This window comes from Stegodyphus dumicola, chromosome 8 (assembly GCF_044657685.1).
Source record: "Stegodyphus dumicola isolate Sdum_Otavi_A_Nest chromosome 8, ASM4465768v1".
Taxonomy (NCBI): domain Eukaryota; kingdom Metazoa; phylum Arthropoda; class Arachnida; order Araneae; family Eresidae; genus Stegodyphus; species Stegodyphus dumicola.
The window spans coordinates 109,383,150-109,407,279 of NC_140775.1; the positions used below are offsets into that span (position 1 = coordinate 109,383,150).

The 24,130-nt window shown below is 29.9% G+C and overlaps 1 protein-coding gene and 1 pseudogene across 1 annotated transcript in view; one reads left to right on the plus strand and one right to left on the minus strand.

Annotated features, from left to right (window-relative positions):
- Positions 1-213: 213 nt before the first annotated feature.
- LOC118187327 (ubiquitin-conjugating enzyme E2 N pseudogene) lies at positions 214-1,898 on the minus strand (annotated as a pseudogene).
- A 197-nt stretch (positions 1,899-2,095) lies between these two features.
- LOC118187326 (dynein axonemal heavy chain 2-like) overlaps positions 2,096-24,130 on the plus strand; it is a 280,776-nt gene continuing 258,741 nt past the window's right edge. The window contains exons 1-4 of the mRNA XM_085822256.1: positions 2,096-2,301; positions 3,831-3,904; positions 4,148-4,490; positions 18,837-19,001. Of these exons, the coding sequence (XP_085678382.1) occupies positions 2,277-2,301; positions 3,831-3,904; positions 4,148-4,490; positions 18,837-19,001 (607 nt within the window). The 5' untranslated portion in view covers positions 2,096-2,276. The remainder of the gene's footprint in view (positions 2,302-3,830; positions 3,905-4,147; positions 4,491-18,836; positions 19,002-24,130) is intronic.

The window sequence follows — 24,130 nt, forward strand, 5'->3', positions numbered from 1 at the left end:
TCTGTTGGTACACTAAAATCGACTACTATTAGCATTCATGATTCATTCAAAATATACTAGTTCGAGTAATAGCAATATATTTTAAATGCATCATGGATGTAGTAGTTCATGATGCATGAAAAATTGTCATGAATGGCTATTTATGGTATATTTTATTTCATATGATTTTTAACAGTGGAAACATATTTTAAATTCAATTAAAACCACAGTACCCTATGTGTTAAAACAGATTTATTTTAACAAAATAACAATGTTACAGAAAAATAGTTTAATGCTTTTCAAATTTTTATATACCATAAGAAAACACACAGCATTTAGAGAAAGTAAATTTGAAAGAAAAAGAAAAAATACAAATCTAAAGCTCAATGAAATAAAAATATTGATTGATTTTAACCTGAACCAATGAAACACAGGTACATATATACTTTTTTTATCATGGTAATTTTACCAAGGAGGCTGATGTATTGTCAAAAACTATTATGGAATGAAAACAGAATTACAAATGCATTTGAGCAACATGTAGATAAATCTACTTAATGGAATTATATGTAAATTTTGGTATATTACATGATTTAATATTTGCATTTTTTTTAGTAACTATCAAACAATTTTAGATATTATCGCATTAACATTTTAAGGGCAGAGAAATATATATATGTATTTACCACATATAAATAACGCAAGTACATTAACCTGTTTCACACTTGCAGCTTAATGTAATTAATGCATATATTTAACACTTATGAAAGAAATTGCATAAAAAGTAAACTTACATAGTCATAAAGCCTTTATTACAATAAAGAAATACTTTTTAACCTAATATCCTATTCAAAAGAATGAATGCAACTAGATATTATATCAATATTATTATCTGAGATATGTAACTACAGAAAATTAGGAAAAAGTTCAAATTCTAGTATTATCTACTTCAGTAATTATCATACAACTGATTCTATACACATACTGTTTAAAGAGAATATAACACATTTAAGATAAAGAAAATCTCAACATTATCTTTTATCAGAAAGAGAAACAACATAACTTTGGTCTCACCAACTTAATTTATTTTCAATAGTATTGCTTTATGATGAAATAAATCTATTAACAACTTATAATAAAAAAGCACATTCTGTGCTTAGTACCCGAAACTTTAAAACTCTAAGAAAAAGATATAAGTTGCGAAATATTGTAAGTATTAAGTAAAATACATATTGCTTTAACTTTTAGAATACATGAAAATAAATTATTTATCAGTTCTTTCACTTCATCAATGGTAAAGTAATGAATGAAGTAAAATTTATTCTACTTTTTAGCATATATCATGGTCCACTCTCTTGCTATCTCGATCGCATCTTGCTCGTTAAATTTCCACTGTTCCGCCACATCATTGGCAAGAGGGTCATCTGGATTAGGTGCGCTAAGTAATGCTTGAACAGAAAGGAGTACTGTTCTAATCTGCAAAGCCGGGCTCCAGTTATCTTTTAAAATATCCAAACATATGCGACCAAGCTTATCAATATTAGGATGATATATTTTTGTAATAAAGCGTACTTTGGGTGGAGTCATGGGATACTCTTCTGGCAAAAATAGTTCCAATTTGAAGATACCTCCTTCGAATGGGGAACCTTCAGGGCCAGCTACAAGCACATGAAAATATCTTGGATTACTGTCATCAGGAACTGCACTGATGCCTGGCACTGGATCTGACAAGAGTCGTTGAGTTTCCTTCATAATACGACGGGTAATGCTCGACATTTTGAGTTATAAATTTTCCGTATTTTGCTGAAAAGATTAAATTACTTAAACATTACGTAATTCCCATACAATTTAGGTTCTTTGGTTGAAAAAAATCACTATAGCGATATTATACATTCATTCCCTTAAGCTAGTTATGTTGCCAGATTCAGATGTAGTACATTGAATTTAGTTATTTCTGTAATAATAATTAAATAAGAAAGAAAGAAATTTTTATTCATACAAAATTATTTGAATATTATGAGATAGTTTTAAGTAACTATGTATATGAAAAATTAAAGAAAAAATTTTATTTAAGAATTCAGAAGCTTACATATCTTAAACATTACCAATCGGTTTCCATGGTAACACGCGACGGCTTTGAGCAGAGCGTAATTGAAAAAAATGCATTAAAGAACTTCGTTGAAAACATAAAAATTGCTCTATTTGAAAAACTATAAGTAAAGAAATTGTTTCCGCCTGAAACATTTTCGGTATTTTTAATGCGTAAAATACTTCACACTTGATTCTATATTTGAGTTATGGATATTCCTGACTTCGATATAAGTGAGTGTTTTTTTTTTTTTTTTCCTCAGAATAGAATTCTAAGCATTTACTGTGAAACATAATCCTAATCAAAATGAAGTATTTAAAATATTTTTTTTTTCTACTAAATGTATATCAAATTATATTTTTACAGCTTTAAATTATTATAAATTGAGTTCAAATAAAGATTATTACGGGAAAAATATTTTAAGGAATATGGGCTTAAGGTTCCTTATAATAACAGTGGCTCACATTTGTTTTTGGACGCTTTTTTTTTTCAAGTTTATTTGGCAATATTATTTACTAAATATTAGCGATTTATTTTTCTTTCACTTGTACAACTGATCATCGTTTTTAAAAACTGCTTGTTCTGAAAAATTTATTCAAAACGTTTTTGTTAAACAGAATTATTTATTCAAAAAGTTCTGAAAATGAACTCACATATGTACTTGGAAACTTTAAACAAGTAGTTAGTATTTAATAAAAGCATGAAATAATGGGATATTTAATCTTAATGGGAATTTGATATCCTTTAGCTAAAGTTTAACGTTTCTTGCACTTTAGCACAATTTAATTAACTTGGGGCGGGGGGGGGAGAAAGCTAAACTTTGTAACATTCCTCTATTCAAGAATTGCTTTTAGTACAGCTATCGAAGAAATATCATGCTTCTTATTTTTTTCTGCAATTCACTTTATACATGTTCGATAGAATTTAAGTTTGGATAATATGGAGAAATGTTTTGATAACTTCAGGACAGTTGCATAATAACCATAAGCAAAAAATTACGGCTGCATATTTAAGGATCCTTATCTAGAATCTGAATGTATTTTCAATTCTAAGTTTTCTTCTAGATGTTTAATTTTTATTAAGAATATTTATGTATTTTTACTGATCCATTTTATTTCCTAGAATCACAAAATTTCCCATTCTAGAGGCAGCTAAACATCTCCAAAACATTATGCCTCTACCCTCAGGCTTAAAAGCAGGCATTAGGTTTTTCAGATTCAGGTCTTCATTCGACTTTCACCACATGCTAATTCATCCATTTGATCCAAAATATGTCAAATTTTCGACAAATATAACATTGTTTCAATAAGATAAATATTCGCTTACTCAGAAACTCAGAAGTATTTTCTGTGTTTTTTTATTGACAAAGAAATCTCTGATTATCCATTGTATTCATGTATCAAAATTAATTTTAATATTAAAATCAAAATGAAGAATAGCAGATATTTAAATGTAAACATCAAATTTGACTTTCTCTGTTATATTTTGTATTTATTGCATTCAAAATTGTATGCGCTGTTTTCACAGTTAATTTTCAGTTGATGACAATTGTAAAACTGATAAATAATCAGTGAAATATAGTAGCCTGTATCAATATTAAGATAGGAAAGCTTTTAAATGCCCAAGTATTAGCAACATTTACTAAATGTAACTTTATATTCCCAACTGAAAATTAATTATTTTCTTATTTTTTAAACTGCTGAATTTAAATTAATCATGAAAGTCTTTGTAGTTGTACTTTTATAATAGTTTGTTTATTTAGGTTTTGTACGACGGTATTCACTTGCAGATTTGGATACTATTGATTTTTCAACATCTGATGACTATGCTATTGTTGTAAGATATATTTTCTGCATACATCTTTAGTTAAAAAGTTTTTTAACAAAAATTAGTTTTAGAACCAGTATTTAGTTACTTATAAAATTATCCTATTTCTTGAATTTTATATGTTTTTCATCTCTTTTAAACAAGCTAAGTCATGATTATTTTATATATATATTGTAAAGTTTTTTTTTAAAATCATTCATTTTATTCTGAAAATATTAAATCATGTAGTACAGTTTTTAAATATAATTTCAGGTAGAAAATTTGAAAAGCATGATAACCTTGGGACAAAATGTGGAAACATTTTGGAATGAGGAACATGAGCAACTTTTGTGGCAGTATGTCATTGATCCTGAATCAAATCTCCTTGTATGTTATTTTTTTGAGGCATGTTTAGTTGTAAAATGCTCTATTCCAGACGTTCCTGTTTTAGAATTATTTTACTTCATCAAAATTTCCACTGAAAAACTCACCTCAGAAAATTATAGCATTAAAATAATATGTGGAAGAGCTGAATCACCTTATTTTGAAAGTCTTTATGAGTTACTTTGCATCATGTATCTACCAATAATTTCAAAACACTTAGAGCTGCCAAAATGTATCCTTTAAGGTTGGCATACATGAATGTAGTTTTCAGCCAGTACATAAACTATCATTCATTAACTCAGTTTTTTACTCTGTATTAGAAAATGTTTTCTTTTATTGCCCCTACTTTTTCTTAAGAGTTCAAAACTAAATTGACAAGTTCGTATTAAAGCAGTCAGAATTGTGAGTTGCCAAAACTAGCCAGTTGAATTATCAAACTCGTAACATGCAACTTTTAAATGTTGCCAGGTGCCTATGGCTGCTTTAATAAGGAAGTACCAAATGAAGCCATCTGTGGATACTATTCCGTTTTGAGGACGGTAAAAAAATTGCATTGAAAATGTATGCGCAAAAGCACCAAATCTAGCAAATGCGCCCATTTAACAGCACGCCAAATATAGCGTACGCACTGATTTCAGATTGCATAAGTTTACATAGTTCTATATTTCTTAAGACGCCATTGAAATACCAGTTTAATGATTTCAGATTGCGTAAGTTTATATACAGTCAAAAGTCGTTAATTCGAACACCCATAATTCGGAATGATCTATAATCCGGACCTCAAAGCTAAAATGTTCTGCGCATGCGGCGCGTTGACACATGCGCATAGGCGTTTATGCGTGCGCGTTAAGACCTCTTACGACTGCGCATTTGCGTGTGCGCAAGTGCAGAATACGTTTTCGCGTGCGCGTTTTATGTATAACGGACGGTGTAAGCTAAAATTATCTAATTATCTATTTCAGTTAATGTTGATGATTGCGTTGTCCCTTAATTTTGAAATTGGATCCGGCTTATTATTTTTTGCAGCTTGTAAGAGCAATACTATAAAAGTAAACTTGAACTTTTGATTATGTCAAATAGAATTTTTGATTCTGGAGCTCCCAAAGGATCGTACAAAACGAAAGTATGTTTCAATGTCCATCAAACAAAAAGTGGAATTGCTGCAAAAAATGGATAAAGACATGAAGAATGTGACAGAGAGGTTAGTGAAAACGAAAAAATTTCGATTGGCAAGTTAGTCGGTATTCTCGGCACAGCAATTAACGGGACTTGAACAGCGGAACTTTGTAAGTGAACAAAAAATTATGTCTGTTTATAGAATTAAAGAGAAAGTATTATCACATAAAACGAAGCAACTTAAACAACTTACATTGAAAGAAATGTTTAATAAAGTAAACAAATAAATATTAAGCTTTTTTTTTGTAAATTTTGATACCCTTTACATCATAATTGTTCTTTATTTCATAAATTACGGTTTCATATTTTTAATTTTAGAATTTCTGCATGCCATCTTACGCGATTTAAACTGATGATCTATAATCCGGAAAAATCGATAATTCGGAATCGCCGAAGTCCCGACGAGTCCGGATTAACGACTTTTGACTGTAGTTCTATATTTCTTAAGACGGCATTGAAATACTACTTTAATTTTTAAATCCTTTTTTGATATCCTATGGATTTAACAATTTGGGAATTGCCCATGAAGAAAAGTCTGCAATAGAATTTTGGGTAAAGTGCAGAATCACCCGCTGCTTGACACGTTTTTAAGAATTGTACATACTCGGTATCCATGTACACATCAACCTATTTTCACTTAAAAAAATTCCCTGAATTGCACAAAAATGGCACTGCGCACACCCTTGACTTTATCTATGTACACATCAACATATATTTAAAAATATATTCCACTTAAAAAGTAAAAGAAAATTGACAAAAATCCAATTGTTTTTATCCTTGTAAAAAGAGGCAAACAAATAAGTGGGCGATTCTGCCGAGAATTTTTTCAAACCGAGAATATTTTCAAAGGAAAAGCATCATTCATTATAGAAAATTATGTTTGACCAATCAACGAGATGAAATTATGCTTTAGCAATAACTCGGTAGCGAAATAGCAATGCGGGCATCTATTCAGTTATGTTTAGCAATTTCTATATAAATTATAATAATGATCTGAAGTAGTTATTTACTCTTATGCTTACATTCAGTCATGTTTAGCCTTTTTTATATAACTACTACTAATAAAATATTATATGAAATTAACCTTTCATCTAAATTAAAACATCAATCTTAGATAGTTATTTACTATTATACTTCCTTTCTTGCATTAGGGTTGTCGCAATTATTTTTGGCAGCACTGGCATCAACAATAGTTTGGCGATTTTTTACGGCCCTCAAAACCGGATAGTACCCATCTGTGTTTATCAGATATAATGTATATATGCACGATCTGCTATATTTGATTATACTTGTCAAAGATGGAAAATCATATTAATTAAATCAACTTGCTTTAAAACATGCAAGGACAAATATTCCAAATCTGAACTCTTAGCTCTTCTCAGAAAAATATATTCCAATTTACTCATTTAGAAATTCATAACAGTAAAAAAAAAAAAAAATAACTGCTAATATTCTATAGACAATCAAAAAATTGATTATCTGACACCAATGATAAATTTTCTGATAAAATTTGCCAGAATTTTAAGATTTTGTAAGATCTAAAAAATTGTACTGCGTTGCTAAATGTAAAAAGATTTGTACATTTTAAGTTTTCTATTTACATCAATTTAGCAGTTACTTTGTTTAAAATTATTTATTTCTAAATGAGCAAAAGCTTTTACAGTTTTTGTGTATTCCTTTATTTCTAATAATTTTAGTATTTTATTAAAAATGCCTCTTTAACTTTTTCAGCAATACTGCAATCTACACTAACTTGAACTTTAAACCTGATTTGGAACAGGATATTGTTCACTCTACACACTCGAAAGAAAGCTATTAAGTTAAAAGGATCTACTTAAGTCTTACAGATAAAAAATAAGCAAACTGTAAAGCAGTTTTCAGTCACCAGAGCAAACTTAATTTCAGGATAAATTATGCTTTAAAATTTTTTTTGTTTTGTTTTGATCATCTTAGGTCAAGTAAATTTTCACACTGTTTCACCTTACAAAACACTGTATGTCATATCATCATAAAATGCTCATTATGCTTACTATTTTCAGTCTGCCATTAATGGAAAAAAAAGTATCATTGATATTCAAGGCATTGTTATCAGTAACTGCCAAACTGTGTTCACCAGAAAAAGTCCATAAAAAATGAATTTTCTGGTATGTTTTTGTATATTTTTTCAAATAAAAGCATATGAAATAAATTAAAAACAAAGTATTTTGGTATTTTTATGTGCACATATTACTTTAAATAAACTGCTTACAAAATTCTGTAAATACAATAATTAATGTATGTATCGAATTTTGTTGAATTATATTATTATAAATAAATTGCAGACAATACTGCATTAAACACTATAATAATACAAATTGATATTAAATTCTTTCTTCCTCTCTGTTATATATAGATATTAAATAACTTGTGCTGGAGAGATGTTGAATGAATTTTCAATTTATGGTTTACTGTAGTTAATTTTGATTTTGTAGATGTTTTGGTACTTACGTATTATCGCAACCAGGCCAAAATTCGCATAAATTGCCAAATTTGGTGACCCTACTTACGGCAACCCTACGTGTTATACGTAGTTTTGTAAAAAGAGCATGTGGAGATTCACAAAATTTTCCTGCATTTTTGTGCAAATTTTTGTAATTTATGAGAAAATAGCAGTGTACATGGATACAGTTAAGAGTGTGCGCAATGCCATTTTTGTGCAATTCTGGGATGTTTTCTTAAGTAAAAATAAGTTGACGTGTACATGGTTATGGCGAATACGGTTTTCAATTAGTGCTAAAGCAATAGCCAAAAGATTTCCGCCGAAAAAATAATTCTGCAACTTATTCAAATTCGAAACCGGAAGGGTTTAATTGCTATTTTATATTTTAAAACAAAATAATATAAAAAACTGTATTAAAAATTATCTGTAATTAATAAATGTACATTTTCTTTCTATTCATACTTTTTTACTCAAACTTACAAATAGCTCCAACCTGGTTGCGATAATACGTAAGTACCGATGTTTTTAACTTTTAGGAACAAATTGTATTTTCTTAAGCCCTAATTACACAAGTGCTTTAGCTCACAAAGGCTGGTGCAGTAGACAGGTACCAATGCTTTTTTATTATCAATTTAAAATGTTTTTAAGTAAATTATCTTAGTTGGCATTTTCTGATTTAATCTTCTTAAATTCTTTTTATTAGGACTTAACATAATTCTTCATCTACATCTTCTTGACTATAGTAGTAAATAGATACTTTTATTCACAATATATACTTTTTCGGAATTTGAGATAAAAATAGGCAATAGTTCCATGAAATTTAGGGTACTTACGTATTAACGCCACCACAGCATAAGTTGCGCTGATGTGCCAATAAAAAGCAATCTTGTTGTTCGCATGCAGTTATCTTTTGTATTCCTTTTTGCCTTGTTGTTTGCTGGTTTTTGACGTCATTTTTTAGTGCTACGAAAAGGCATCTTTGGGATTTGCCAAACACAGAAGATGCAATTTTATTTTTTCAGGAGCGAAATATTTTACCAAAACAATGAAAATGTACCAATTCGCATGCTATGAAACTTTTTTTTTTGGTAAACGTCCGTTTTGGAAATGTAATTTAAGACAGTGGGATCAGCAAGTGGGACTTAGAAAAGACAACTGGTTTGAAGGAAGTAGAATTCAATTTTGTTCAGCTTTGAGATTCATATACTGCTGGTGTAAGGAGTTGATGTTGATTAAATTTTCTGAAAAGCAACTTGATTTATTGGATAAAACTGTTATAGATTGGAACAATTACATGTGGACATGGAGAATAAACCAAACAAGAATGTGGTAGACCAGATTGCATTGTGGAAATTGATGAAAGTTTGATTACTAAGCATAAAAATAATTGTGGTCGAGTATTACCCGAACAGTGGGTGTTTGGTGGTATATGTAAAGAAACAAAAGATTCATTTGTTGTCACTGTTCCTAATAGAACTGGCTGGACCCTTCTTAATAAAATTATTGAAAACATTGCAGATAGTAGCACAATTTTTTCTGACAGTTGGAAAGGTTACCAAACAAATAGAATAGAAAAGAAAAAGAAGGATTCCTATGTGCTAAAGTTAATCAATACAATTTTATTGATCCTGATACAGAAATTCATACACAAACAGTTGAGAGAATGTGGGGCAGTGCTAAATGGAGGAACAAGAGACATAAGGGGACAGCGAGACATAATTTAGAATCTTATTTAGCAGATTTTGTATGGCGGCAGCATCAGGTTAAAAAAAAAAAAAAAAAAAATAGAGACCATTTTGAATCTATGTTAAACTCTATATCAGCCCATTTTCCACCGAAATCCAATTGATTACTTTGATTTTAAATAAAGCATTGCCGCAAAAATTTTAGGTGTAGGTTGGCGGCACTTAAAAACCGCCAAATCTGCAGCTGCGTTAATACTTAAGTACCTAAATTAGTTTATCTAAGTGTCCATTTAAATGTATAATTTTTACATCCAAAAAACTTATTTTATAGTGTTCATAAACTACAACTGATAACACTGTTTTAAAAGTTGCAGGTTTTATGGACGGACTAAATCTGTCTTCATAATCTATTCCTTTTCTTAGGTTAAACTCATTTGCTACTAGTCCTATGTGTAAGTTGTTTCTAAATTATCCTTTATCTGCTTGTTAGTGACTATCTATACTAACTTTTTATCCATAGGTCATTTAGTTAACTCCAAACTTCATTAGCCTTCACTGAACTCAATTCTTTATCATTATGTATACACAAAACTTTCAGCAAATTTCACAGTTTCATTTTAAGTCTTAATTAATTCTTCATATGTATTATATACTACATCTAGCTAATATATAATGTTTTTTTTTCTGGTGAATTTATGGCTCTTACTTTTCTTTGCTGTGGGGATGTTTTACCAGCGAAAGTGTTATTTGAAGGGACTCAGTTATTGGTATTTCAAATGATGAGTTTCTGCCATTTTCATCATCTGTGTTTAGCAATAGCATTTTTCAGATTATTGATATGTTATATGATTATATTCTAAAGAGTAATCTTATTTTCTCTGATTCTTATTCTTTATTCTTGAATTTTTTTCATTATCATGTTTTGTTCCTTGTAAAAAATAATTAGTTTTTTTAATATTTGATTTTTATTGAATTTCCAGTTTGTTTCTCTTCAGTAAAATTATTTTGATATTCTGCTGATTAAATTTTACACCTCTCAATCCCTGAATTTCCCTTAGTTCAGAATTATAAATTTTGTTTGCTTTTCTCTTCATTACTGTATCTAGCCATAATTCTCTTTTGTGCTTTTAGATCCATCTTTCGACATTTTTCTTCTCTTATATGAATATATGCTTCACGTCCAAATCTTTTATGATAAATAATGGACTTACATCCTCTGTATGTTTCATATTCTGTATCCTCTGTATATTTCATTTTAGTTTTTTATGTGGCTCCTGTTATTCACATGAACAACTGCTTTAACATTTTCACTCCCAAAAATTTATCAATAATTTTCAATCATCCTACATAGTTCTAACAGTTTCAATGATAGTACAATTAAAATATTCAGCATTCTGATTATTCTTTGGAGTGTAAGGCATTGTAAATTCAATAAATTCCTATTTTTTTCAAGAAATTCTTTTATGCTCTTAGCTAAGCATTTGCTGCTATTATCACTACAAATTATTTACCTTTTCTTTCATGGTTCTTAAATGATATGTTTTACCAAGGGTTCTGAAGTTTCACTCTTTTTTTTTCAATTGCAATCACAAACCTGAAGTTACTGTAATCATCTCTCACTGTTAGATGATAACTTCCAAGTATTGATTTATCAATCAGTCCATCTAAAATTTTATGTTGTAATTTTAAAATACCATCAGATTGTTTGAATTTCACACTTTTATAAGAATTTTTTTCATTTTTCCTAATGCATGAGCTTTACAATTGTTTTTGGAAAATTTTATGTATTCTAATCCAGTTACCAATAAGTTTTTCTTCATTTCTATCACCTCATATGCCATAGTATACCATTAAATTACTAATTTTAGCTTTATTACATTTCCTTCCAATTCACATTTATTTCTACTTCTGTTAGATAAAGTCTGCTAGCTATTAGCATGTATTCTATTAGCTTTAATTATAGTAATATTGCTTTTAATTTGTGATTAAGTATTTTTAGTACTGACAGTAAATTTTCAGTTAAATTAAGGTACTTCCAGAACATTAAAAATTATTGTATTTCTATCAGTTTGCTTTTTAATATCACCAGTTCTAGCTGACTTGATCATAGCTTCTCTTTCAGCTGTTATTATTTGTTCTGCATCTTTAAAAAACTGGTAAATATTTCCTTATTTCTTGCCATGTGATATGTGGCTCCTGAATATAAATACAATTTTTCTTAATTGGCTAATTCTTCTCTTTCATTTATTTGCTTCATTTTTGTCTTGGTTAAAAGAGAATTTCTTCTATTTTTATAGATATTTCATGTAAACATGTAGCAGAATCATATTCCTTTCCTTTGTTTTCCAATCTAACAACCTTATTTGTTAAACTTTTTGGCTTTGTGAGTTTCTCTGTAGTTTTCTTTTTGCATTTTAACTTTTCTAATTTTTATAACTACAACATTTTGTATTATTATAATTAAAATTTAATTTGTTTTGAACTTTTTAAATTGTACTATAGTGAATCCAGACTGATTGAAGATGAAATATGCGAGGTATTGCTGTGTTTGGTTTTCTAAATTAGCATTAAGATTTCTTAATTAAATTTAGTTATAATTTAATATTTTTGTGTAATATTTCATAAATTCTGAAATATCATTTTTTATGTCAGCACTACATAAAATGTATTTTATTTTGGTTAAATGAAACAAACAAATTAAGTAAATTCTGTAAATTTAAATATGAGAAGGATTAAAAATTTAAGTTACACTTGATTAAATTCACAGGTCTAGAAAATGTTATTTAGAGATGCACAGCAATACAATTTATAACAAAAACACTGCATTAAAGATAATCACATAGCAAATAATTTGTAAAAAAAATATCTGAATGTGCAACCTAACATTCCTTGATGACTGAAATCTGCTTATTGGCTGTGGGATCATAATGGAATTTCTGTTTTTACTTGTTTATCATAGACACATTATCTGAAACTTTTAGGCAAAGCTTGTGTTATGTTGTGTAATCTTGCATTATTATGAAGGAGAGCTGAGCCTTTTTAAAACTTTTTGTGTCTTATTTTTCATGGCTTCCTGCAGAGGCCTCATTGATTGGCAGTAAAAATCAGCAGACCCGCACCAACAATAGGTGCAAGGTCGTGTGGCACACGATGGCGCCGAATCAAAAGGGTGCCGTTCAATCATTAAAACAAGCAGTTCGTCTCGCTGCCAGCCTAAACAGGAAAATTCTTGTCATATTTGAACTCTTCTCCGGGGGTCGACTCAGGTAAAACCTGGGAAGCTGCTGATTAGGATCTGTACCTAGGCAGTCTTGGCCACGAGTGTTTCAAAACAGTCTGCACAGGACGGAAGTCATTGCTGGCGTTGTTTTTTTCAGGTTCGTCAGAGAACGCATGGTACTGTCTTGTCCATTCCGTTGGTTGTGGTGTAGCTATATAGTCAGATATTCATGGTTGTTCAGGACGAAACAGTCCCCGTCGATGGAATTGGCGAATTCAGCTAGCCTTTAAACTGCTTGAGGTTTCCAGTGGATGCCTGGAGCCCCAAAACTGCATATTCATTTCCTTCCTTGGTTTTCACTGGGGTCACCTAAAGCCGAGATCTGTATAGCATGAGGTAGTGGTAGCAGGCTAGATTAGTGGCCCGATCTTTTTGACAGTATTTAAATGACTTCGTTCTGCTGTCCGGGGTTCAGGCCCTTGTTTATGGCAGATGTTTTTACCATCCCTCCAGAACAGGCACGTGGAATGGGAGTTTCTGAGTATTGCTGTCCACTCAGCTTAGTCTTAGCTCGTCGGCTCGACCGATAGGTTAGCGACTTCTTGGATCACCTCTAGGGGTTGGAGCATTTAACTGTGTTAAGGTAGCCTCAACATTGCCAGATCTGAGTGTCCCTTCTTCCTAGCACACTGTTTTATTTGATCGAAAGTTATAGCCAAGACAGGAGTTCGTCTTTGGTGTTCTCTTCTGTCTTATTTGAACGTGGAAATACTTGATGCCGATGCGTATGTAAGGGTAGACGTATTCGACAAATTGCTTAATCATTATTTTGTGTCTACTGTTGCAATAGTAGTAATTTGTGCAACATTGATCTTTTTTGTGATTACCTGTTGTTATTGTTTTTCTACATAAAAAAAGGTAAGTGCAGTTACATATTATGTTAAACTTAGTTTAACTTTTTAATTCGGAAAAGCAACGATTTGAGCATAATTACTTGAAAACTGTTTACTTCTCATGTTTGAACCATTGTCATATTCTTGGCCGCATAAATTACTAATATCTAAACCATTTTTCTCTAAGGTTTTTAATAAAATGTAGTTCATCCTTCAATGGTCGTATCTGTTGTAATACAAAATACTAAAAACCTTTCTTCAATACTCATGTCTGTATTTTCTAAATTAAGATACTTCATACAAATTGATCTCTGCTCTTGATGGCTAGCATTAGGGGTGCAATCAAGTTAAATAGAAAAATTACTTGTCTGTTTGACTTTATATAAAATAATTTGCTTTATATTATATTTATTTATATTTTAAATAATTTGCTTTTATATTATCCCCTAATAAGCTTATTGTTTTATTTTGAATTTTATTTCCAAGGTAATGAAACATATTTTTTTAGTTTTAATTTTATTAATATATACAGACATTGATAGTGTCAAATTTTGTGATCATTTCTAGATATCTTTTGAATACTTTTTTACTGGAACCACAGATTGCTAATTTTTATTTCGCTAAAAACTGAATGGCATAGATTATTCTTTCAATAACATCGTCCCAATGCTTAGTCTCTTTTTTAATTAAATTTGAAATTCCGAATTAACAGGTTTATTCTTTCGTAATCGTTCTAAGAAATCGGATTAACTCTTTTGTTGCTTGGCATGATTAGACTAAATTACATCTAAAAGAAATTATGTCTATTTTTGTCTTTTGGGAAACTGAAACTCGAAACCAGGTTCTGGTAACATCCAGAACAATTTTCTATTAAGGCTTGAACTTGAGATTGCAATAAGGGACTTGGGCATAATCCGGAATCATCAGGCACAGGAAAATGCGTATTTACTGCAGAAATTGTAGATTTCAATAGTATTTTCTCTGTTTCTTTCGGCAGACTCGCATTGAAGATAATTCCCAGGTGAAAACATTTTCTAACTCTTTCTGATTATTAGGTCCTTTTGGTAATTTCAGTTTTAGCTGAGACATTAATGGACAACTAGAACGAGTAGCGTCAGGTTGGGTATTCTTTGGGTTTTGGAAAAACTGAGTAGTTTTAAAGTTCTGATTTATTACGTCTTCCTCTCACCTTCCTGCTTTTCATTACATTCTAACACTCAGACAGTTTTTTTTTTCTATTTTTCTTCCGACATCTGAGGAAAAATGAAAAAAGTAGAAGTAAACATAAAAGTAGAAAATAACTATTATAAGAACTATTGCATAAAATGCTTCTTCAAAACACTCGGAAAGGTCACTGAAATATTTTACCTTACTTCTGAAAAAATGAGTATATCTTAAATCATGGAAAATATATGAACTATTAGATCGATACTAAATAATTCAAGAAGGTTGTGGTTCTCGTTTGTTTATTAAAGTAAATAAATCAAATAAATAAAATTTAAAGTATGTATTAAAGACATAATGAAATAACTAAGCATTTTCCTTTGGTTTCCCGTATAGCTAAAAATCGGAAAATGGGCAATTTTGATTTCAGAATACCTTGTATATTTTTATTTCACTTCAAATCTCAAATAGGTATATTTTAAATTCAGTGGTACTCCGTAAGTATGTCAATCCTTTGTTCTCGGAAGATAATAATTTTTAGTTTAATAAACAAATGGTTCATGCAAAAAAAAATTACGAATAATTATGCTCAAATTGTCACTTTTCTGAATTAAAAAACTAACCCAAGTTTAACATAATATGTAACTGCCCTTACCTTTCTTATGTAGAATAAATATAACATCAAGCAATCACAAAAAAAAAAAAAAAAAAAAAAAAAAAAAAAATTACAGAAAAGATAAATGTTGCACAAATTACTATGATTGCAACAGTAGACACTAAATAAGGACTAAGCAATTTGTTGAACACGTCTACGGTTCTCCCTGTACCCTTGCATACGCATCGGCATCACGTATTTTTGTTCACATATATTTAGAAGATCAGCCCAACTTATGTCAAAAACTGCAAAAGCATTAATTGATAAAAATCAAAGCAATATACTTAGTACATTACATAGTACTTATGCATGAACTGCAGTTTTGCAAACTTTTAGAGGAAATATAGCATCGCCGCTTGAAACTCTATGCTATATCATTGTCAACAACATAGCGGTGTTCAGAAAACAATTTTGGATATATCCCTAGATATCAGCCCTGGAGCATTTTTGTAATCACAATTTGAACCTTGTCGTAAACTACGCTGAGAACAACAATTTATTCAGTGCAAACTTATTAGATATGTATATTACTTCATTTTGAATTTTAAAATAATAAGTAGCGTTCAGCAATGTATTTGGTATCCAGTGCATTTAGTATATTATTTCACTTCACTTGCAGTGATACTTTTTTATAACATGTTGCTGTTGACTAATGCTCACTTGTCTGACCTATAGTCAGCCCAAGCCCACTGTGGCATAAAGGTTCTTTGTCTAGGATGAAGGATTTCAGAGTTCAATAATTTTCATTAGTGGTGAAATCCTGTGCCTTTGTTAATGATTCCGGTTGCAGCCTCGTGGATCACTCCCGTGGACAAAGGGGTAAAAGAAGTCTTTTCAGCAGGGTCAGGAGATAGACACTTTGTTACATATGAGTGAAAGAATCATTCTCCCCCCTCTGGGAGTTCAGCACAAGTAAACACAGGGAGATATATAATGTGGTTTTCTGAGAAGAGAAATGACTTTTTCCTGTTTAGAGCTATAGGCATGTTGGCCTGCTAAGAATGATCATTCCTCTTGTATAATGCGATAGAAAATTTTTTCTGTAACAAAAATCTGAAATTACAGTGCTAAGTATATCAAAGTCCCATACTGTCAAGCTGTTAAGCAACTGTTAAGCTTTTCATCTTATTAAAATTCATGTTATTGTTAAAGCTTGTGTTTGAAGCTCATTTAACCCTGTGCCACAACCCAGGGTTTGCATAGCTGTTTCGGCCACTACACCACACTATGAAATTCCTCGTGGCAAGGAGTGCAAGTTACGCCTGTCGTCGGCAACATCCTTCATCACTTTACCTTGATTTAGCTCAGTTTCGCCCCCAATTTTGATGGAGAATGCTCTGGAGGGGGACGGGTCCAAGCGTCTCCCACCCCTCTTCTTCTACCACTAATCTTTCGAGAAGACTTTCACCTCGCATATTTAGAGTGTCCACATGCTGCAAGGACATTATACATTTACAAACATCCATGTTTTCTTCCGAAGTCGAACCCTAGCTTTTTGGCGTGGCAGTCAGAAGCGCTAATCATTATACTGGTTCGGCAGCTTTTAATAACATAAATGTTATAAATGTTCAATAAATATGTTTAAGTGTGGGTTTTAAACAAAGCACAAAATGTTTGCATATTTAGACAAAAGCTAATCTTTATTTTTTTTATTTTTGGTTTTGGTTTTTTAATTAATTTTTTTTTTTAATATCGTTACTACATAAAGGCGCTTCCTAGACATTTGCATGATGGCGCCGATTAGGTTTGGTGCAGGCCTGAAAATTAGTACTAATGGATGTACCCTTTTGCATTAAACTTGATGTGAACAGTTCCTTCACAGTTCAAGAAGATGGTGCTTATAACCTTTTTGCTGTTGTAGCAACTTCAAGTTTTTTTACAGATGCTGATATTGTCTCCATTTCATAGTATTCCTTTCATTTATAAGCATTACCTTTTCTAATACTCAATTCCTCATTGCATTTGTTATATATTTTATTATTTAAGCATTTTTTATGATGTGATTATTATTTATAAGTTGTAGAATAACAAGTTTGTAAGGTTTTATTATTGTTCATTGCACAAGTTATTAGGTGATAATCACATAACAAATAGTTTGTAAAAAAATTATCTGAATATTATACAACTGAACATTTGATTCCTTGATGATTGAAATCTTTTCATTGGCCATGGCATCATATTGAAATTTCTGTTTTTACCTGTTTATCACAGACAAATTATCTGAAATTTTAAGGCAAAGCTCGTGTTATGTTGTGTAATGTTGCACTGTTATGAAGGTGAGCTTTGTTAAACTTTTTGTGTCTTTTAATTTTCATGGCTTCCTGCAGAGGCCTCATTGATTGGTAGTAAAAGTAAGTACTAATGGATGTGCCCTTTTGCATTAAACTTGATGTGAACAGTTCCTTCACAATTCAAGAAGATGGTGTTTATAACCATTTTTGCTGTTGTTGCTACTTCAAATATTTTTACAGATGCTGATAGTGTCTCCATTTCATAGATGCTCCTTTCATTTATAAGCACTTCCTTTTGTAATATCCAATTATTCATTGAATTTGTTGTATATTTTATTATTTAAACATTTTTTATGATGTGATTATTATTTATAAGAGATTGTAGAATAACAGGTTTGTAAGGTTTTATTATTGTTCATTGCACATTTTATTAGACGATAACGCAGTGATTATTGCAAAGCATTTTAAGAGTCTGTTGCATAATGTCTTTTGCATTAATGGTGATGACTTTCCTTGCTAATCAGCATCAGGAAAATGCATGCAACTGTTTGACACCATATGATGACTGAATGTGGCATTATATTTTCCTCATGCATTGCCCTAAGTTCACAAAGAATTTTAATATAATTAAAATAGTTTACCCTAAAAAATTCTACTGTTCATCATATTATAACCTTAAAATAAATTTCTGACTGGCTCACCATTTTGTTGTAGTAGAAGTAGTACCTTGTAACAATATCTCCTCTTACTGCTACTAAAACAGTATCATTTTCATTCGAAAATTTGGACATGAATTCCGTTCTGTGTTATGCAGTATTCTTGTTCTATAGTTCTTCCAGTTATTGTGATAGTGATTTGTTTTTTAATGTAATTAGCAGTAATTTACTTTTTGAATACTCTGTTTATTAATTTGTTACAGTTCCTTTTAAAATAAATCTTATTACTTAGTATTAATAAGTAACATATTTGTTAATATATGTATAACTGTATAAGAACATTACCAATGCTAGAAATGGAGAAAACACTTTTAAAATTATTTCTGATAATTATTTGTTCTTAAACTTAACTTTTGAAGATATTAAGTCAGAGTACTTACCTCAGATATCAAAATATATAAGGGAACTTTCGAATTTAAGAAGTAAACTCCAAGGTGAACTGGTACTATATGTGCCCAGAGAGATTGAAAATCAAGATACTGAAACCATAATTGAACAGAAGCAACTTTTAGATGATGTTGAAAGTAATTATTAAATTTTTGTGTCCTTATATTTTTACAGAAATTTTGATGTTTCTTATGATACATTTTTCTTATTTAAGCAGAAAACCTCATGTATGTGTAATCATACATTCGCTTTTCATTAACACACTTTTTTGGGAGAGGGGATTATATGGTATTATTTGTGAGAGCTTTAGGACATGAGCTGTATAATGTTTTATTATTGTTTATTACTATTTAATCACACAGGTTAAGATTTTGAAGGTATAATTTTGATACTATTGTTAAGAGCTAAGAAATAGTATAAAATTATTTATAATGCCAATTTGGTTTCTAAATTGTTTTATTTAAAAAATATGCAGAATCAACATGCAGAGTTATTTTATAAGCAATAGACAGCAACCTTACTTTGAAATTAATTAATTAAAATGTGTTCAATCTAACTGAATATTTATTCTAAGACTAAATATAAAGTAATTCACTTCAAACAAGGTAAGCAAGAATTAAAATAATATCTTACAGACTTTTAGAACTCAAGCTATTTAGAGTAATGCTTTAATATACAAATTGTCATCTCATATATTGTTACAAATTGTATAAATGAATTTTTCAATCATAAATCGGTTTTCTTTAATATTGCTTATTCACCAGGAGCATGCTGTGAATTGTTTAAATAATTTAATTAATATTTTTTATATTAATTAACTTCTTTATATAACAAAGATTGCCTCTAATTGGATGGTATTGAAAATACTTAAAAATGATAAAGTAGATTTTTCAATGGATTTGCAGATACATTGCATAAAAAATTGTTATTAAAAGTTGGGAACTGAAATAAGTAGCAAGAGTAAGATTCTCATGAATCAAGAAAGAACCTCATAGTTATGTCCCCTAAATCCTTTTTTTTTCTGCTGTAATAGTGTTAGTGTTAACTGCATTGGCAGTCCAGGGGAAAAAATGGTTAAAGTTATCCAAATCTGTTACATACCGCCAGGGCCATAACAATATTGCATCATTAGCTAATCTTTACACATGTCAACCAGCATTAATCAAAGTAAACACCTTCATAGTCACTGGTACCCCAGCATAAAAGTACTGACATCTTTATAAAACTTGGAAAAAAGCAGCCTTCATAAAGATACCAGTTTCTTCTTTTGAGTAATCATTTCCAATGTTTAATTTTTTACAAATAGATTTGAATTAAAATGCATAAACACTAGGGTGTCGGGGGACAATTACTCAAGTAATTTATCAATTTTACTGCATAAATTTCTTTTCACTCAAAATTGTATTAGCGAAAATGCTTAATCAGAATGAGTTCTTTGGTGCTCTGCATTGGTTCTGGATCCCTTCACTTCACGGAAATATTTGGCCTAACTTAATTTGCCAGTTTGGCATCACCTTATTACTTGAGTAAAGGACGAAACACCTTCGTGTTTATTTATTAATTATTGTTCATTGAACGGGAGTTAGTTTGTTTCCCTTGAAAAGTCAACTAATTTCCGATCAATGGCAATGATTACTTGCTTTTAATTTAATTCCTTTTTCCAATTGAAATTTTGTTATTCATGATTTAATTCAAGTCCCCATAAAACATTTTTAACAATTTACATTCAAGTTACTTTAAAACAATTTTCGGAATTAAACTTACTACCTATGGGTTCACTCTTTTTAGATGCTTCTACTAAAATTAATATTAGGAGATAATATAATCAATATTTCTTTAGTAAATAAATTATTATTTTCTTACTTTGCAGCTATTGTGCAAGTATTAGAATAACTTGATTTCGAACTAAGTGAATTTAAAATCATACAACATTATATATATACGTATATATATGATTATACCAAGATTGGACCTTTTATTTATTTATTTGTATGACCAGAATGTGTACTTACTGTTACATGAGTAAAATGGTTTTGTTTTTTAATTTACATCCTATATTTGATGAAAATTATACAGTTTAAAAAATATCATATTTTAGAATGAGAGGAAAAAATTGCAGCCTCAAAAAGTTTCATAGTGCACATACAACACACCTGCATGCAGGCACACACATACACATAAAGCAGTATTCTGTTAAAGCCCAAAAAAGTACTCACTGTATTTAATAGGGGTACAGTTAGATGGTTAAACAAATATTCCTTGCATGTTGGCAAAACACCAACGTGATCATGTAACCAGTTTACATAAAAACAGCACATATTATGAGTTAGCTGTAATTTGTGAAGTAAACAAAGAAAAACAGACCTGCATATAATATTTAATTGTTTTTCTGCAAGTATTTGCAAGCTACATATTTATTGAATATGCCATTTCATATTAATAAATTGACAAATTTGTTGACTTTATAATGAAACTAAATATTAACCTAAAAGCATGTTGTGTTTTATAATGAAACTAAATATTGACCTAAAAGCATGTTATGAAAAGAATGTTATGTTGTATTTTTTAAATCTAATTGTGTAATTAAATTATTTCATTATTTTGCATTATTGATTAAATCAATAGAAAAGTAAAAACGCATATTAAATTAACAGCTTAATTTTAGATGCTTCAAAAGAAAACAAGCAATCCAAATAACTGGTGTTCTTCTTTAATGAATGAAATAGTTAAATCAAAAGATTGAATCTACTAACTGAAAACTAGTGAATTAAACTACTAAATGTGTTCCTGATGTTTGATTTATGACAGATATTGATAAAACTAATAAATACATAAATTTCATTAATTGATAAAAGATAATTTTATACAGAAATGTGTTATTTTTGTGGAGTAGCGATGAAGTACAAAATGAAAGAAAATCTTTCATGCTACTATATTTTATTAATTTAAAATTAAATAAGAAATTTATCAAATAATATTAAATATTAGACTTATAGTAGACGGAATAAAACTATTATTTTGTGCTTTATTCTTTGTACACTAGCTACTTGGTTTTAGTCTAGTTTAGAAGTAGATTTTATCAAGTAGTAGTAGTAGTAGTAGTAGTAGCGGAGGACGTGGGCACCATCCCTCTACCATTACGGTTAATCGGTTCTGCCCACGTCCGCCCTTATCTAGAATTTATTAATAAATCAAAGGTTTTTACATTGCCATATAGTGTGCCATATAGTGCCATATAAAATAAATAAATAAAAATAAAAATTTTAAAGTAGTACTTTATAGTCCTTCATGAAGTGTATCTTTTTAAGTAATTCTCTATAAAATGTTGAAATTTGTCCTTAGTAAAAAACTTCGAAACTTATTCCCTCGTTCTTCTTCAAGAAGTTCTCTTTTGTTCTTCTTCTTTTCTTCGTTCTTCTCTTTCCTTTAATCTTCCTTTCATTTAATCTTCGTTAAATCTTCCTTTCGTCTATCTTAATTTCTTTCCTCCATTTTACATTTATTTTCTTCCTATATATATCCTTTTTCTTTTTACTTGATATAGTGAATAAGAAATCCATCTTTATGAATTACTTGTTAACATATTCATTCCATCTTCTAACAGAAAAATTTCCTTTTTCATTTTAAAACCTTTATATGTAATTTTATACCTTTTCCATTTAAATCTTCTTCCTTTGGAGCCGCCTTCTTCTTTTCATTTCCTCTGAAACCTTTATTTGTAATTTTATAGCTTTTCCCTTTAAAATCTTTTCCCTTTGAAGCCTCCTTCTTCTGCCTTTCCATAAACGATTAAGTAGTCCTTCATTAGCTATATCATCTTGAATACTACTCCTTAGATCCTAAATCTTAAGTTATCCTTACGCTAAGGAGTATCTTCATTTATATCTCAATTCCTTAAACTCCTTCTACTCAGCAGCTTCTTCTTCTCTTCCTGTAACTTCCATTATGTTCCCTTCAGTCTTCATATAAAGGACAAATATGAAATCCATCATTATGAATTATTTCTTCTTAAATTCTTACTTCCCTTTTCATTAATTTCATCTTCTTTTCGTGCTCTTGGTTTCTTCATAAAAAACTTGATATCTTAATCTCTATTTTTTAATAAAACATCTTCCTGTAAAATTTTCCCCTTCTTCTTTTAATGAATTATTCTTATTTAATGAAAAATGTCTCAACTAGTAAATAGACAGTAGATTTTACTGGTTAGCAAATACAAAGGTACATTTATTCTAATTGTAATGTGACATTAGTTCCTTTTCTTTTTCCTTTCTATGGCTGAATCATGTAGAGCCGTCCCCTTCTTCCTTTATTGGACAGTTTAGAAAAACATTTTTGTTAGTCCTTGTTTCTTAAGAAAAACATTCCTTCTTCATAAATTACTTGTCCTTTTACCTTTTAACTTCTTTTAAAGTAAAATAAATTTCTCTTTCTTCTTTGTAGAATCTCCCTGTAAGAATTAAATGCTTCATTTTCATAGGTAGCCTCCATATTCTTTAAGGGAACAGTTGAAAGATCTGCGCTTTAGATTTACTTTTACCCTTAAATCGTATTGCTTCTTTATAAATTTCTTCTTGTGCATAGTAAATGCATATTTTAAAATTCAATGCCATTATGAATGTATGGTATTTCCCTGAATAAATAAATTTATTTATTATTATTATTTTTATTTGACATATCTTAATATCACGATTTATTACATACGTTCCATATATATATCTAGAGGTAATTTTGAAAGTAGCATCCTTTAAATGATATCTATTTTTTAGTATTTGAATAAATTAAATGACTTGACATAGGTCTGTTCCTAGTCTTTCTAGTATTTGCATTGTTTTCGTGAATTTTTGTACTATATATTTTTGTTTAACTAAGAATTTTTTAAACGCTTCAATATTTGTAGAAGGCATGTTTATATGAAAATCTTTGGTTAATGGACAGTTCGTGATATAGTGTTCAGGTGTTCCTGTTTGGGGGCAACTGCATGTATTGGTGTGTGAAATACCAAATCTTTCGAAATAGGTTGGAAATGGTCCGTGGCCTGAGACATAACGGACTAATTGAGGGTTTGTGATGAGCCGTTGTACATCAATATTTGTAAAATGTAGGAAAGTTCTTGTACCAGTATCACTATTGTTCCACTCATTCTGCCATTTTAAAATTGCTGTTGATTTGAGAACATTTTTCAAGTGTGATATAGGCCATGGAATATCTACAGTAATTGCATTTCGATCTATAGCAGCCTCTTTAGCCAATTGATCTGCAGTTTCGT